This window comes from Coniophora puteana, assembly GCF_000271625.1.
Source record: "Coniophora puteana RWD-64-598 SS2 unplaced genomic scaffold CONPUscaffold_1, whole genome shotgun sequence".
NCBI lineage: Eukaryota > Fungi > Basidiomycota > Agaricomycetes > Boletales > Coniophoraceae > Coniophora > Coniophora puteana.
Window position 1 is genome coordinate 3,952,925 of NW_006913053.1, and position 15,259 is coordinate 3,968,183.

Sequence of the window (15,259 nt, forward strand, 5' to 3'; positions counted from 1 at the left end):
GAGACGCGAGCTCCTTGGCCGCCACTGAGGGAGGGTAGTCTGTGGACGATGGCATGATGTCGAATAGTAGCTGTCTCTGCCTCACCGCAGCTCTAGCCGCTTGGGTAATCTTAGCGTCGTTCTGGGGATCCGCAAGAGCGTTGGCCATGATGCTGCGGAAGTCCGGAGGGGGGCTATTCCCAGCGGGGTGTTGAGTCGGGACCGCTGCTGCTGCCTTTGCCGCCGCCGCCGCGTAGGTCTGTTCAAACTTCTTGCCCGTGTCCGCCAGCGCAAAGGCCGTTTCCTGGACCTTCGCAATGTGCGGGGAAAGGCCCGCTATAAGGGAGTTTGTTGCCTTCTCCACCACCGCCGCCGCCGTTCTCTCCGCCACTTCTGCTGCCATCCGCTCGAACCGCCCTTCCTCCAACCCCTGTCCCAACCCCTGTCCCAACACCACCGCTGCCGCCGCCCTCTCCGCCACCTCCGCCGCCAGCCGCTCGAACCTTGCCTCCTCCAATCCCTGCTCCAGCACCACCGCCGCTGCACGTAGCGTGGCCTTGTCCTGCCCGGGTACCGTAGATAGATCAGCTGTGTTGAATAGGATGGTGGCTACCGTCTGGGGGCTAAGTGTCTGCCCAGAGGCCAACCAGCTAAGTCGTTCTAGGTGCTTCCTTGCCGTAGCCAGGTCGGGAGCATCCCCTCCGCCGATCCTAGGCATATGTACAGGGATACGAGATCCCGAGCGTTGTGCATGTCCTGTACCAGAACCGTTAGGAGCTGGCGTGTTCTGACGTGTTGATCTTTTCTGGGTCGCGATTCCTGGGTCGCGCGGTTTGCCCGCCCCGTCACCTTCGGTGTCCATCGGAAGGTATGGGGACTGGCGTTATTAAGAGGTATACAATAAGTTGATTAAAGATGAGAGAGAATCGGCGTGTATGTTTTTTGTGTGTGTCTACTTCTGTACTCGTATGCTTTTCCGGGGTCCCAGCCGGGGTACCACGCGGAACAGAGTCAAGAAGCGTCCTAGTTGATCGTTATGAACAGCTTTGTCAGAACCTGAACACGTCTCAGTGCGTTCCGCATAGGGCTCCAACTATATAGTATATGTATACACCCAAGGGCATACGGATACGGAATTGGTTGTAATCGTACGTTATCGTATACATATACCATATAATACTGTATGTATTTTACCGAGAGCTCTCTCGCCTCATTGCGGTTTGAGGATCACCTCATAGAAGAGGTCGGGATCTTCTAGCCACTTCTTTGTGCACATCACCTCTGTAATAGTCGACGCCTGCATAGACGACCGCGTGTCCCGGCAGAGGTGGCGAGAATTCGAGAAGAGGCGTTCAACAGATACAGAAGTAGCCGGAATGGCGAGAAAGTCTCGCGCCATGCAGGCAACCACTGGAAATTCGCTGGCATGTTCCTAGTATAACAAGGTCAGTACGAGGGTTATAGTATATAAGAAATGATGAGATAACCTTCCACCACTGAAGAGGCTTGCGGTGATTGCCAAACCCGCCTTCTCCATCACTGGTGTACCGTGAATCTACTAGAAAGGACCGCCTGTGACTTCTCGTTACTCAGTGGTCGAAGCGTATCCTATACGTAATTTCACGGACACCCTCCATCCCGACGTCGCCTTCGAGGACTTCGTAGGTGTGCTTAAGACGCGTTCACCTTAGATTTTCGAGTGCGTGATCATGCTGGAGTTTCTATTTCTACTATTCACCTGTAGATATGTTGTCAGTAGATAGTATAATGCGATGCATCGACCATATACCAAGTATTTCAGATGTAACGAGTCAAGTTTGGCATATAAGACTGTCTCGCACTCTGACGCGTCCACCGGCAATTAAGCTAGCACGACGTGGGAGAGAAGGGATTGATACACTCGTTTGAGCAGAGATTCACATAATACCTTGTTACCTGACATTACTGCGAAGACTAGTATTATTCGTACACATACATAGACGTCATCATGGTCAGAATCTTGTTCGCCTGTCGAAGTAGCAAGTGCCGTACAAATCACCTACTCCTCCATACTTTCCTCCTCATCAGTGGATTCTCCCTCCTCGTCTGATCTACCTCCCTCGAGTCCGTTATACTCTTGTTTAATCATCTTCTCCCACTTCATGGCCCATTGAACAAGATCCTCGTGGTAAGCCACGCTATAGACGCACATGCCGCTGTACAGGTTCTCATCCCCATCAGCTGTCAGCTGCGCCTGAAGCGCCTCAAGGCGAGACCCCACATCAACACCATACTCCTCTGAAAGTTGTTGGATGACATGTTCCCTTGTAATACCAGATGAGGCCTTGTCATCTTCGAGCGCGTCTATGATGCATTTTGCAACAACGTCGAGGCCAGTACGGTCCGCGTCCATAGCGGCCAGAACTCGCTTCTCTCTAAAGAGGGTTTGCTTATCCTCGTCGGTCAAAAAGGCAGCTTTGAAGGGAAGAGAACCGGAGAGAGACTCGGCGGCGCGGTTGAAGATAAAGTAGTCGACGTCATCGTCCTCGCTTTGCAGTTCGAGCTGTAAGAGCAGCTGAAGCGACCGCGTGTACTCCGGACGCCCTTGTTGTCGACTCTTGGAGACCTTTTCTTTGCCGCAGAAGACCTTATGTTTTCGCCAGTCCGATCTCTGACATTGTCTAACAGCAAAGAGGTGATTAGAAGATGTGTCAATTGATCAGAATAAGAGTAAATGCGCACCGGGAACAGTACCAACAAGCAAAGTTGAGGTTACGCTTGCAAGTTGCGCATACGAGGAAGCGAACATTAGCCCCTATCTCCACAGGGCTACGTTCGCAGTTTTCGCAGCTTAACGTTTCTCGGCTCTTGGCGTCCTTTCTTGCAGCCACGATGCTACGCAATCCTCTGTGACTAGCATTCCACATGAGGCGAGGCGCCGTTGTGAGACCCTTGAACATGTCATCACCCCATGCCTTGCAGATGGCTTTTGCTGTACGTAGAACGAACATATCTGTTGGAGACGTTTGAGTAGAACGGCAACTAGAGCAAAGGTAGACCGTACCAAGGAAGTCCCGCCTAAAACATGTATACAGCTTGTAGGTGTGTGTGACGTTCTCGTGAAGTGGTTGCGGTATGCCTTCCAGCTGCAACGCGCTCGACCACCACTCGGTCTGAATTAGGCTTTCTTGTTCGGTTTCGTCCTCAGAAAGTGCCATCTGCAAGTAGCGATCAAAGAAGGCGAACAGTTCCATGCCTCGCCGCTTGAGCATCACGGTACTGATGATCTCGGGACAGATCATGCGGGCGTCTTGACCAAGCATGCTGTTCCAGCATGTCTCTTCAATGCTGCTGCTGAGGATTCGAGTTCGTTCTTCCATGTCAACAAGCATGAACCAGTCCCGGAGACTGTACCGAGCCAGCATAGGATTGCCAAACAGCTCGCGGACGTTGTTGGGATACGTACGATGATTGTCCTTCGTCGCCATCTCTATGGCTCGAAGCATTTCACGGTCGGAAGCCTCGATTCTCCTGCGGAAGAGTGACCCGTTGAGCATCATGACAGTGCCGCTGAAGGCATCCGACGCCGACTTTAAGCTGATCTTTTTGACGCCCTCATCCCAGTCACGGACCCACTTGGCGCGGTCGACGCGTACGTCGACGACTGGAAAGCCATGGAGCTGGTCGACCCATGCAGATTGGTCGTTATCCAGCCGGTATGCGTTCTTTGGGTCGGCTTTGAGTTCGGCGATGTCTGGTCCACCTCGAGAGATGATGACGGTGTCTGGGGTGAGTATCATCTGGGTAGAACAAGATGGTCTCGAGAAGGTGTGAAGGAGAGAGATCAAGATGGACTGCATCTCAGCAAACTTCGCTTCAGGCACGCACATTTGGCGCCGAGTTGTCATGCAGTTCAACGCGCGATCAACTGGAGGATAATTGCCTTCCGAGCTTGGAATCACTGGATTGATGGCGCGGCCGGGCCTTTCGTCTCATCATGAGACGACTCGATATGGTTAAAGCGACACCAAAAACACAGATTGTGAGCTTGTATGCCCTCCAATAGATTTGTGGCGGGTATCCATTCGTGTCGGCATTGCATTCTTCGTACTGCGTCTATACGAAGGTCAATTAGTAGACACTTGGAAAGAGAGAATATTAACTTGAAAGCAAGCTCAGCCCACTTCGGGGTCCGCTTCGAGGTCCGCGGCTCCGTCACTTAATATTGAGACTGCCAAAGACAATGCTTATCGTCTTCGATGCACAAGGGTTGCACCCCACCAAATTCCAGCAGCTACACTTGTTTCTACTTACGTCGTCTAGCTCTTCCACTCCAGTCTTCTACTCAAAATTGTCATTTGGGTTCTGTCCTCTGGAGTGCAGCCTCTCAATTGTATCGTAAGTTTAGTGTGCAGGGGACGTGTGGGAGCAAGTAAAGCGTAAAAAAGTGTGACACCGTGTTGGTAAGCGCATATATATGCTGGTTAGTAAAATGCAGCAAGCAGAGCTAGGTGCGAGGCGGGATAGGCTCGAGGTTGCGCGCCATTCCCTGGAGATACTGGAGGAGCGGGCCGACGAATTCTGGGTCCTCATCCACTTCCTCCAGCTGCTTTATCCTCGTCTGCAACTTCCCCATAAACCACTTACTAATGACCTTCGGAAGAAATCCGTCGAAGATACACATTCCCGAGTACCGAGGTTCGTCGCCTTCAATTTCGAGCTTCTCCTCCAGCGCCTCTAGTCGGGCCCTCACGTCGACCTCGTACTCTTCCTCAAGCTGCTTAATGATATCCTCTCGCTCAATGCGAGACTCAATCTCCTCGTCCTTGTGTGCATCTACGAGACATTTGGCAAGGACGTCTAGTCCGGAGCGATCGGCGTCGATTGCAGCGAGAGCTCGTTTCTCCCTAAAGAGTGACCGCATCTCTTCGTCGTGTTGAAATGCCACTTTGAAAGGAGAGGCAGAAAACATGGCCCCGCCCTCAGCGTTACGTTGGAAAAGGAGGTAGTCCGCATCCTTGTGGGCGTTTTGCATCTCGAGCTGCAGAAGCAGCGCCATCGAGCGCTTGTACTCGGGCCGGCCTTGGTCTCGACTTTTAGAGACTTTCTCTTTTCCACAGTGGACCTTGTGCTGACGCCAGTCGGCTTTCTGACATTCTCTGCCAATCGAAGTCAGCGATGGAAACCCCTGTATCGAATACGGGTCACGCACTTGGAACAATAGTAGCACGCAAAGTTGAGCTTACGCTTGCACACAGCGCAAATGAGGAAGCGAACGCTGTGTCCCGCTTCCTCCTGACTACGCTCGCAATGCTCGCAAATCTGCGTATCCTTGCTCTTGTGCATCTTTCTCGCGGACGCGATGTCACGCCGTCCTTCACGATCGGTGTTCAGCATGATTAGAGGCGCTGACGTGAGATTGCTGTCCATATCGGCTTCCCATCCCTCGGTAATGTTCCTCGTAATGAGGGTCAGAAATCGATCTGTCGGAGATACTATGAGCACATCACACCTCGAATCAAACGAGACCGAAAGGTAAATCTCACTGAAGAAATCCCTCCGGACCTCGGTGTAGAACTTGTAGAGATGAGCTGCGGTCTCATGGGAGATTGGCGAGTTGCTCTCGAGCTGTGCAGCGCTGATCCACCAAGCGTTGTGAGTTAACGAGTCTCTTTGGGCTTCTTCGATAGAGAAGGTGATGTCGATATAGTGATCAATAAACCCAAAGAGTCCCTCCCCTCGTTGCTTGAGCAGTGCGGTTCCAGTGATCTCAGGACAGAGCATGCGCGCGTCCTGACCCAAGATCGTGTTCCAACACACCTTCTCAAGCGCGTCACATACTATCTGGAACCGCTTCTCGGCATCGATGAGCGAGAACCAGTCTCTCGGGCTGTACGAGATCTGAAGGAGCCTTGGGTTTCGCCACGTGTCTCGGACGCTCTCCGAGTACAAGGTGTGGTTCGCCGCGTTTATCGTCTGAATGCGGCTCAGCCAGTCAATGTCGGGCTGTTTGATCCCAAGGTGTATCTGCATGATGTTGTGGGTCAGCGCGGTCTCGCGGAAGACGGTCTGTGCCGACGACGCGATCTTGCCGATGCCTTTGTCCCAATCGCGGACCCACTTTGCGCGATCGGCACGAATGTCGATCACAGGGAAGCCGGATCTCTTGTTCGCCCAAGCAGAGAATCTGTGGTCCAGTCGGTATGCATTCTCAGGGTTTGCCTTGAGTTTGGCGATGTCCATGTGGGCTGGGAGCGCGTCGTGGGCTGGCATTGTTGGGGAATGAGATAGGGCAGTGGGAGTGACTAGCTATCCGGAGGCCACAGCGATGAACGTTAACTCTGGGTCGCGCAGGTGGTTCGTCGCGTGGAGAACTTCGGCGAGGCAAACATGAGGCTCGTGAGAGCGATTTAAGCAGTTGAATTAAGCGCCCAATGTAAAGCGTCAAAGTTCTTCGGGCGATTTCGGCCATTGCCGAGGGTGATGCTTTGATGCCCAACAAGTCCAGTATGGTGGCATCTTTTCAAGTTGTTTTGTATAGTCCACCTTGTCTTCCCTACTAGCGCTAGGCGGTCGTACTGAGACTGCTAGTAGCATGGCTACTATCATAGCTATGAGCAAGCAAACCGAATCTCGAACAACTTATACCCGTCCTCGTCTGCCCTACCAACTCCCTCCCTCCTCTGCATATCCACCCTCTCGACGATGACGAGCTCGTCTTCCCTGCCCTTGAATCCCTCACCCTCAAGCTCAGCAATCCCAGGAAACACCTCTCGCACCGACCTCTCCATACCCTCATGCCGCCCCGTCTCGCGCAGCGGCATCGCGAGCCACATGACGCCATCCTTCCTCATCGCCCGGTGGACCACGTCCCTAATCAGCCGCGCGTGCTCGCGCTCGTACACAACGTCCGCTGCGAGAACGACGTCGAACATGCCCATCTCCTCTGCTGGGGGCGGCGATACCCAGTCGAGGGCGGTGACGCACACCAAGTTATCCAGCCTGTTCGAAGCGACGTTGGCGGAGAGGTTGGCGAGGACGTCGGCGTGGTAATCTGTTGCGAGGACTTCGGCGGGCGCCCCCAGTCGCTGGAGAATCTGTGCGGCGACAATGCTGAGCAAGCCGGTGCCCGCGCCGAGCTCGAGCACGCGGGCAGGTCGAGAGAAGGGCTGAGATACAGATGCAGATGTAGACGTTATGGGAAAATAGCGCAATGGTTCGGCGCAGAGCCGCGCGGAGAAGACGACAGCAGTGCCCCAGCTCTGCAGACCGACGGCGGTATGATCAACTCCTGTCAGAGGTGCGTCGTTGAGCTCAGCCTTGATAGGCTCGTTCGGTGATGAGGCGTCATCGACAAGGAAAGGGAACGTGAAGGTGCGTGTCACCGCTTCCTCGGGCTCGTCGTCCCCGGCGAAACGCGCCAGGAGCGTCGTCGCGCGGTCCACCAGATCCATCCGACTTTCTTCCTCCTCTACAGCGGCCCCAGCCTCCTCCCCAGCCCCTCCGATCCATGCATCCGAGCGCTTCACGAAACCCATCAACCACTTGACGACGTACGCCCGCTCCATCTCGTCCGCCCTCAGCACCGCCAGCGCCTCTTCCTCCACATCCTCTTCATCTTCTTCCCCGCCGCCAAGAGCGCAGCACTCCTCATCCTCGTCCTCCTCTGCAGACGCATAACCCGAATCCGGCACCCCGTCGTCGTGCGCGAACGTCGCCACCTGCACGTTTCCCGGCCCAGGTACATGCATCGTGCCCGATATGTCCGCCCGGAGCACGTCCGCGTCCGATTGGCTGGCGCCAGGAACGTGGCTCGAGTCGGAGTCGAAAGTCTTCGTGATTGGAGAAGCGTGGAAGCCGGCGCTGGCGCTGGCAGCGATATTGGCGAGCAAGGCCGGGAAGTAAACCACGGTGAGCCTGTCCATGGCGGTGCTGATGTCCGCAGCAGCGAGGTAGGGGAGGCGCACAAGAGAAGGCAGGGAGGACGTTGGTGTGAGTGGATGCAACATTTTCTGTTTAGGATCCGGTCCTTCGAACGTTTTGAGTATTGAATTAGCTGGTATTGCTGTATTAATTGAGCTTCGTAGTCTTGATAGCTGTATGGTAGCGTAGCGTCGGTCCGTTAAGCCTTGCGTCTATATCGTCTATGCCAATGGGTGGTGTCTAAGTCTATGCTGTCGAGCCCAAGGAGCGAAAGAAAGCCAGGATATCCCAGAGAAATCGATGGAAAGAAAGGAAGACGGGAAAGCGATAAGCAAATCGACAGGCGACTAAAAAACCTCGCGGTCAGCACGCTCGGTAAATCTTGCGTGATAGGCTGTCGACGTGTGTTGATGAAGCGGTAAGCAGGATACGGACGTACAGCTGTTGCGACAACGCAGGCTCGTAGCGGTAAGACACACTAGTGAGCCTGCGTTGCTAATCAAGCAAGAGGAGCGCCATTGCGCGAGCTGGGAGACGATGGTGAGCGTTTGGAGAAAAACAAGGCATCGAGACAAGCGCGGATCTTTGTTCGCTTCTGGCAAGCGGTGTTCGGTTTCTCGGTCCGACGCGGATGATAAGATAAGATAGCGATGTCAGCGGAGATGACGGGACTTTTTGAGCTCTCTCGAGTCTCAACCGCCATAAACTGGCAGAGCGACAAGTACTGGTATTGTCTGTTCACTTGATCACGACTATGTCTGGCGAGACAGCGGTATCCCTTTCGTATGACTTGAAGGTGCCCAGCGGAACACAAGCGCCTCAAGGCCTTGCCCCTCAGACGAGCCACTCCTTCCCACTAGCAGACACTAGCGAGAAGGTCGATCTGAAGACGTACTACGCCGCTTTGCGCAACTCATTGGCCGCTGCTCGCGATAAAGCTGGAGAGGATCTGACGAGATGGAGGGATGCCGTTGGACCAGCAGAGGCAAGCAAGGAGGGCGGAAAGAGGGTCAAAGAGGACGAGGACGAAGATGAAGAGGCTGGGGAGGGTATGGATGAAACATAACAAGATGATTCTGTACAGATGCGCTGATGATGGTGCGAAAAGCTCGTTCGAGTCTGTGTGTCTACCTAACGTTGGTGCCATCAGTCATTCAAAGTGCCAACCGACCCCTTCGTCACTGAACTTGAGTCACACGGCTTAACTCATCTCACACGAGGAGAAAGCTATAATGGATGCGTTCATTTATGCTACAGTGCCTTCACAGTGCGGGCTATGCAATGTTTATGATACAGTTGTGTTAAGCGATAACGACTTCAGGACCATGCTTCTACTTCTGCTTTTTGCGAAGCATCTCCTCATCCTCGGCCTTCAGCTCAGCATCGATCTGGGCACCTCTCGACGGTTCGTTCCCGTGTGCACGTGCAGGCCCCAATGGGTCGACGTTGGGGTTAGCCTGCGAGAAGGCTTTCTCTCGCTCGACTTCACGGTCGTGTTTTGATGCAGCAGCGAGACGATTTCCGATGCTTCGCTCGTCCCTGGAGGAGGACAGTTAGATGAGGATGGATGAAGTGTGAGTCATGACCAAGCTTACTTCGAGTCAAGATCCAGGTGCGAATTATCCTGGCCCTCGTCGTACTTCGGAGGAATATTATGGTCGGTGACCTTGTCGTTCCTATGCGAAGAAGTCCGAATCAGAACAAGGTATGGTATGAGCGTGGATGTACAAGCACGAACCTCTGGTCGCCGTCGACATAGACCTGGGGGTTGCCAACCTTGGACATCATGGCTCCGGAGCGGGCGTTAGACATTATGGTGATGTGGGATGTGTTGTTGGGTAAAAGAGAAAACGTATTTTGGGTGTAACTGGTGATTGTGCGTTTCGAAGATGTTCACCTGAGCGTATATAAGCGATCGCGCTGGGAGGGTGACGTCAGGAGGAGGGGCGTTGTGGCGGTAGAGGATGACATCACAGATGCAGTAATCGTTGTCTACCGAGGTTGTCATTCACCGGTTGGAGGAAAGTTGGAGCGCTGTAGTGTTGCGAGGGCCATTTTCCGAAGCCAAAGGGCTCGGCGTGGGGTGAGCGTGTCTCCAGGTGTCTCCACGGACGGGCGCGATGAGGAGCAAACTGATGCAGAACGTCTGTTGATTTGAATTGACGTTTGAACACTCACTCTGAACTTCATTCCGTTTCAGCCTGATATCACCAAATAGCGACCAGTTTCCATTCGTATTCGCAACGGAGAGTATTACAAAAAGTGAAGGGAAGAGGTGAAAAGATGTATGGACCACCGGCATACTCGACTACATCCAGAAAGTTTCCAGACGAGCGCGACCGACGAACGAAGCCGTCAGCCTGCACTAAGACGTACACGAAAGTCGATTTCCGCCCTGCTTTGGCACAGACCGGCGTGGCGGATATGAGAGCGCCGTCGCCTGTAATTTGACTTGAGGTGCGTTGAAGGAAAGAGACAGCGAGGCGTTGTGAGGATTGGGGAAAATAGCGTGGGAACCTATAGCTTCTTTTGGTGAAGCCCTGACGAGAGACGCGCCTTGCTTCCGTGTCCGCACCTCTCTTCCGCGCCCGCGCCTTTGCTTCATCGACGTCCCTACATTCAGATGGCGGCCAGTATGCATATCATATCCGTGAAATGCACATCGACCATCCTTTCAATCGTTCCTTGTATCTGAACACATATCTTGAAGAACACACATAATGCTCTCCCCGCTGCCTCCGCGGCAATAATGTTCCTGGAGCAAGCCCACCTCGACTCGTACCCTATAGGATCGCTCTTGTTGCACCCGGATGCGACATCTGAGCTCGAGCCTTGTTATGGTGTGAGATCGTTATTGTAGGCGCCTTCGTTATATCCTCGGACAGACATGGCTGTTCGTTCGTTGCTCTAAACACCCTCTTTCAGTCCTTGCCTTTTGGTTGTCCAGCCCCTATTGTCTGCACCATGTCTTCGCGCAAGCGCGCGTGGACCAGCTTGCATTGTCGGCTATATAGGCTCTCCACGGCGACGTCAAGTGGAGCAAAATTCTCTCCATACACCCCGTTTCGATTTCCTTCCACTTGTACAGCACCATCATGGAGGACTTGAAGAGCTTAAGGGCACGCTTAGAAGATACGCAGGAGACTCTCACGCAGCATCTAGTAGGGGAGAATGTCGAGTCGGACGTCAACATCCTTTCTCTTTCCATCGAAAACGTCTTGCTTGCGCTCGACTTCCTCCGCAACACGCTGGCTACCTGTACTTCTGCAGATCAACGCGAAAAACTGGAGCGGAGCATCCAATCGCTTTCATGGTGGCACGAAGGGTACGTAGATGCTATGTCCCATACACCCCAGCGTGAATCTGCTTCGCTAACATGACCACTTGCGGACCAGATTGAACGCTTACTTGCAAGACACGAAATGTGCTCTGATACGGCTTCAGAAAGCGGAAGCGTGTCGGTATCTTTTCCTTCAGGAGGTGTATCTCCGGCGTATGATACGGCGCGACATGGAAAGTAACTACCAGTGGTTCAAGACAATGGTCCAGCACGCTCTGGTAAGTATGCCTGGAATGTCCAAGCGCTGCTCCGATGGTGTTCTAATCGCGGTCGATTCACTACAGACTGTCCTACTACTCGAAGAGCCTATCTCAGACCGCCGTTCGACGGAAATGGGCTCTGGAGCGCTTGCGGCGTTAGTGAGCGCCGCCAAACCGAGCCTGAAGCAGAACTTCGTGTCTCGGAGTCATCGCAATATCCCATGGCCGCCATCGCTTTGGAGGTACACGATCGGTGGTGAAGAGAAGGTCACCATCGTGTTCGTACCAGACAGCGATCTATCAAAGAAGAAGGCCAGATCGAAGCGTAGGGTCGTGAAAATGGAGGTTAACAGATTCGCGATGCGGTATGGGCTAGTGCGTCTTCATAATCTTTTCGTCTCAAATGCAATCAATCATGCACACGAGCTGACAGTGTCTCCTATACAGATGCCTGAACTTGCGCCCGATAACTCGTCAGAGAAGACACTGGTTAACGAGGTGGTCAACATATTTAAGCGCTCCAGCTTCAGCGCGAAGTCATCTCATCGAGAGAGTCTGTCGGCTGCCACAGAGAAGGTAGCGCCTCATTCGAGGCCTATATGCGAGGTCAATCCGCTTGTTTGGCGGTACTCCGTTGACGGTGGGACGATAGCGCTCCTGTACTTCTGGGACGAGAGCTCGCGTCAGCAGAGGGTAAAAGCCGACGTCGGGAGGCTCGTCCAGGGGGTCGGCAAATTCATAACACGATTCGGGTTGGTACGTATTCCCCTTTCCAGTTTGGATTTTACTTGTCTCTTGCTAACCTCTATTCCTTACATCTACTCGCGACATCCAGGCACGCGAAGATATCGGTGTGGGAGATGCATTCGAGCAAGTGCTCCTCGACGAGGCGGCGTCGGTTTTGACAATGCCTCGTCAGTCAATACAAGCATCTGAACTCCAAGACACCCGAGTTGATTTGTCGAAACGCAAAGCAAGTATTGACGATGAGCTCGACAAGATTGTTAACATGGTTACGAGGAAAGAGGGAAACAACGGTGCGACTGCGTACAGGTGTTGGAAACGGTTTGTGAACGTTTTTGAGCGGTAGCAGGGTTTCTCTCCCCCAAATGGTTTCTATGAAGTAGTTTCCGGTTGCTAATATACCAATAATATACCCCATACTAACGTATCACGGAGAAACATTATTTGTCGATGACTCTCAATGCATGAGTTGGAATATCAGAATAGAATATACAGACCCATGCCTGACAAAATTCCAAATTATGACTCTGAAATATCATAGACGGCATTAGCAGCTCGGGTTTCGACGACGTGTGTCTATCTAAAACAAGCGCACGAGAATGGTAGCTCAGGCCCTTTTTGACGGACTGAGCTTCCGGGGCCCTTCCTCGCACACGCTGACGTAGTGCTAGTTCACGAGCGGAACCTGCCAAGGCCCCGGTAGCCTAGCTGCAGGGTATGTATTTCCCGACGTTACTAGCTTACAACGTTCCGAAGCACTTTTGCTTGCATTTGTCACGCTTTACTAACATTCCATGGTCATCAGCACCGAGTTTGGCACCAGACGCTTTCGCCATCGCGATTGTTTGTTCGTTTGTTGAGATGCAGAGACACCGATTCGAGAACGATTCAATTGACCTGTAGTGACCAATCACAAGTGAGTCAGCTGCAGATGCGCGACTCCCGCGCGACTCCAGACCATGCACTCTTCGTTCGGCCCAAACGTTCGACAGCCTGCAGCGGCACCTAACTACTCATTATAGGGCGCCTTGCCCATCTCTCTTTCGTATATTCATACTGATGTCTCAACGCCAACTTCTCTGCACACTGGGACTCTTGCTGTGCACTGCTTGTTTCCGTTCAACTCCCAGTTTTAGCGCCCAACCTGACGCAACGTCCAGAAACCGAGTCGTCATCTCTCTTCGTTCTCTTTCTGGGACCGCGGTAGACCAACCGTCCCGCTCTTGAAATGAATCTGACCTTCGGAATTGGTGCGTCAGCCCTGACTTCGCTCGGCGTGCTTGATCAGCAACCATAACTGTGTATCAGGGCTTCCCACCATCAGTCACCCTGAGCACTGCATACGCCCACTACGGAGGGTAGCTCGAACAAAGACTAGTACTACCGCCAGGGCTACTATGTTATACTTCCATTCGACGTTTGTCATCTCTGTGTTGTCAGCATTGTGTGGAGAGTTGGTATAAGAACTCCTTGTAACTCGTCAGTCAAGACCATCCACTCGTCTCCTCAGACTTCACTCACATACCACGCTGCGCTCGCATCTCTTCAACATGTCTCAGAGAGCTCTCCTTCTCCAGGCCAAGCAAGGTGCATTTGTACTTGGCACCAGAGCTATCCCTAAGCCCGGCCAAGGGCGTCTCCTCATCAAAGTAGAAGCTGCTTCACTGAACCCCATCGACTGGCGTATTCAAGAGACAGGCCTGTTCATCGAAGACTATCCCGCCGTCCTTGGCTACGGCACTGCTGGCGTCGTCGCGGAGGTCGGCGAAGGTGTCACCAAGTTCGCCGTCGGAGACAGAGTGTAAGTGAACAAATCTGGATCTGGAGCGCTCATGCGCTGACAAGATATGGTCTGCTCTCAGCGCTGCTCCTGGGATTGTGGGAAACAGCGATTACTGCAGCTTCCAGCAGTATTCGCTCGGCGACGCACGCTTCACCGCCAAGGTAAGCACAACGCTTGACCCGTACCGCTTCTTGGGGTTTCTCACCGCACTCTCCAGATTCCCTCGAACGTCTCCTTCGATGAAGCAGCCTCATTGGGCGTATCCCTCGACACCCCCGCAATTGGGCTTTTCGGACCGCATAACGCAAAGTTAACGTCACCGATCGATAAACCGGGCGTCTACAAGGGACAGAGTATTGTCATCCTAGGTGGCTCTGCTACTATAAGCCAATTCGGTGAGTATTACCATCGAGGCAATTGTTGGGACGAATACACCCTAACTGTCACTTTCACACAACAGCAATCCAGCTCTCGCGACTCGCTGGTTTCTCCAACATCATAGCGGTCGCCTCGCCCGTGCACGAGCCTCTCCTGAAGTCCCTCGGCGCGACACATGTTGTCGACCGCCGTTCACCCTCGGCAGATATCATTGCTTCGATCAAGAGCATCGCGGACAGCGACATCAAGGTTGTCTACGACGGCATCTGCGGCGATGACACGCAGGCCGTCGGATGGGGTGTCCTCTCGCAGGGCGGCCACATGGCCGTCTCCAAGGGCACCATCAAGGCCCCAGAGGGAGACGAGGAGACGCGTACAGTCGGGTTCACGTTTGGCTCGCCGCACATCCCTCCGCATTACGAGTTTGGCGAGAAGCTCTGGGGTAGCGTTCATGACTGGCTACAGAACGGCACGATAGTGGTACGTATCCACCGTCTATATCGAACGGTGAATGTGAGACTAAATACGAGGCCATATGTTTATAGCCCAACAAGGTTGAAGTGCTTCCCGGGGGTCTCGGAGGGATTGTTGCAGGGCTAGAACGTTTGGAGGCAGGAAAAGTCAGCGGTGTCAAGCTTGTCGTGCGTCCCCAGGAAACAACTTGAGAATTCGAGGTCTAAGTGGTCAAATTGCGGCTCCTTGAACATGTATAATCCACGTCGGGACAATTAAACAGAATACTGCGACGGCGCTCCCTCCCCGCGTCTGGGCGTGTGACTACACCATTTTCTTGCCATTTTCTATCGTAAACCAAGGAGATGTGCCTGGCTTCAAGTGTTCGGGCTGGGTTGCGTTGGACAAGGTTGGACACGCAACACGGAAGCACGGATAGAGGCACTGAAACGGCAGGCGGCCAAGCCCGGAGCTGTCGGG

General features: G+C 53.4%; 8 protein-coding genes across 8 annotated transcripts; 3 read left to right on the forward strand and 5 right to left on the reverse strand.

The window, feature by feature from the left end:
• Nucleotides 1-1,189: 1,189 nt before the first annotated feature.
• On the reverse strand, nucleotides 1,190-1,408 carry CONPUDRAFT_45943 (uncharacterized protein; the record flags this gene model as incomplete). The annotated part of the gene is made up of 1 exon (XM_007764367.1): nucleotides 1,190-1,408. A coding segment is annotated over one exon (219 nt), but the record flags the coding sequence as incomplete, so codon positions are not given.
• A 549-nt stretch (nucleotides 1,409-1,957) lies between these two features.
• On the reverse strand, nucleotides 1,958-3,758 carry CONPUDRAFT_161859 (uncharacterized protein; the record flags this gene model as incomplete). The annotated part of the gene is made up of 3 exons (XM_007765634.1): nucleotides 1,958-2,639; nucleotides 2,701-2,971; nucleotides 3,023-3,758. The coding sequence occupies 3 exons, from the start codon at nucleotides 3,756-3,758 to the stop codon at nucleotides 2,018-2,020; spliced, it is 1,629 nt and encodes a 542-aa protein (XP_007763824.1). The 3' UTR covers nucleotides 1,958-2,017.
• A 539-nt stretch (nucleotides 3,759-4,297) lies between these two features.
• Nucleotides 4,298-6,231, reverse strand: CONPUDRAFT_161860 (uncharacterized protein; the record flags this gene model as incomplete). The annotated part of the gene is made up of 3 exons (XM_007765635.1): nucleotides 4,298-5,117; nucleotides 5,171-5,441; nucleotides 5,505-6,231. The coding sequence occupies 3 exons, from the start codon at nucleotides 6,229-6,231 to the stop codon at nucleotides 4,466-4,468; spliced, it is 1,650 nt and encodes a 549-aa protein (XP_007763825.1). The 3' UTR covers nucleotides 4,298-4,465.
• Nucleotides 6,232-6,578: 347 nt separating this feature from the next.
• Nucleotides 6,579-7,559, reverse strand: CONPUDRAFT_16784 (uncharacterized protein; the record flags this gene model as incomplete). Its single annotated transcript, XM_007764163.1, has 1 exon — nucleotides 6,579-7,559. A coding segment is annotated over one exon (981 nt), but the record flags the coding sequence as incomplete, so codon positions are not given.
• A 1,067-nt stretch (nucleotides 7,560-8,626) lies between these two features.
• Nucleotides 8,627-9,188, forward strand: CONPUDRAFT_161862 (uncharacterized protein). Its single transcript, XM_007765636.1, has 2 exons — nucleotides 8,627-8,979; nucleotides 9,032-9,188. Exon 1 carries the CDS (start codon nucleotides 8,636-8,638, stop codon nucleotides 8,945-8,947), a length of 312 nt encoding a protein of 103 aa, XP_007763826.1. The 5' UTR covers nucleotides 8,627-8,635; the 3' UTR covers nucleotides 8,948-8,979; nucleotides 9,032-9,188.
• Nucleotides 9,189-9,212: 24 nt separating this feature from the next.
• Nucleotides 9,213-9,666, reverse strand: CONPUDRAFT_44842 (uncharacterized protein; the record flags this gene model as incomplete). Its single annotated transcript, XM_007764282.1, has 3 exons — nucleotides 9,213-9,420; nucleotides 9,477-9,557; nucleotides 9,620-9,666. The coding sequence occupies 3 exons, from the start codon at nucleotides 9,664-9,666 to the stop codon at nucleotides 9,213-9,215; spliced, it is 336 nt and encodes a 111-aa protein (XP_007762472.1).
• A 1,310-nt stretch (nucleotides 9,667-10,976) lies between these two features.
• CONPUDRAFT_141467 (uncharacterized protein) lies at nucleotides 10,977-12,511 on the forward strand (the record flags this gene model as incomplete). The annotated part of the gene is made up of 5 exons (XM_007765637.1): nucleotides 10,977-11,206; nucleotides 11,277-11,439; nucleotides 11,506-11,796; nucleotides 11,869-12,177; nucleotides 12,257-12,511. 5 exons carry the CDS (start codon nucleotides 10,977-10,979, stop codon nucleotides 12,509-12,511), a joined length of 1,248 nt encoding a protein of 415 aa, XP_007763827.1.
• A 1,210-nt stretch (nucleotides 12,512-13,721) lies between these two features.
• CONPUDRAFT_39477 (GroES-like protein) lies at nucleotides 13,722-14,982 on the forward strand (the record flags this gene model as incomplete). The annotated part of the gene is made up of 5 exons (XM_007764195.1): nucleotides 13,722-13,966; nucleotides 14,028-14,109; nucleotides 14,166-14,343; nucleotides 14,409-14,806; nucleotides 14,872-14,982. Coding segments are annotated over 5 exons (1,014 nt in total), but the record flags the coding sequence as incomplete, so codon positions are not given.
• Between the last annotated feature and the right edge of the window lie 277 nt (nucleotides 14,983-15,259).

Coding starts and splice junctions, on each gene's coding strand:
- CONPUDRAFT_161862 (XM_007765636.1), top strand. CDS start 8,636: ATGTCTGGCGAGACAGCGGTATCCCTTTCGTATGACTTGAAGGTGCCC.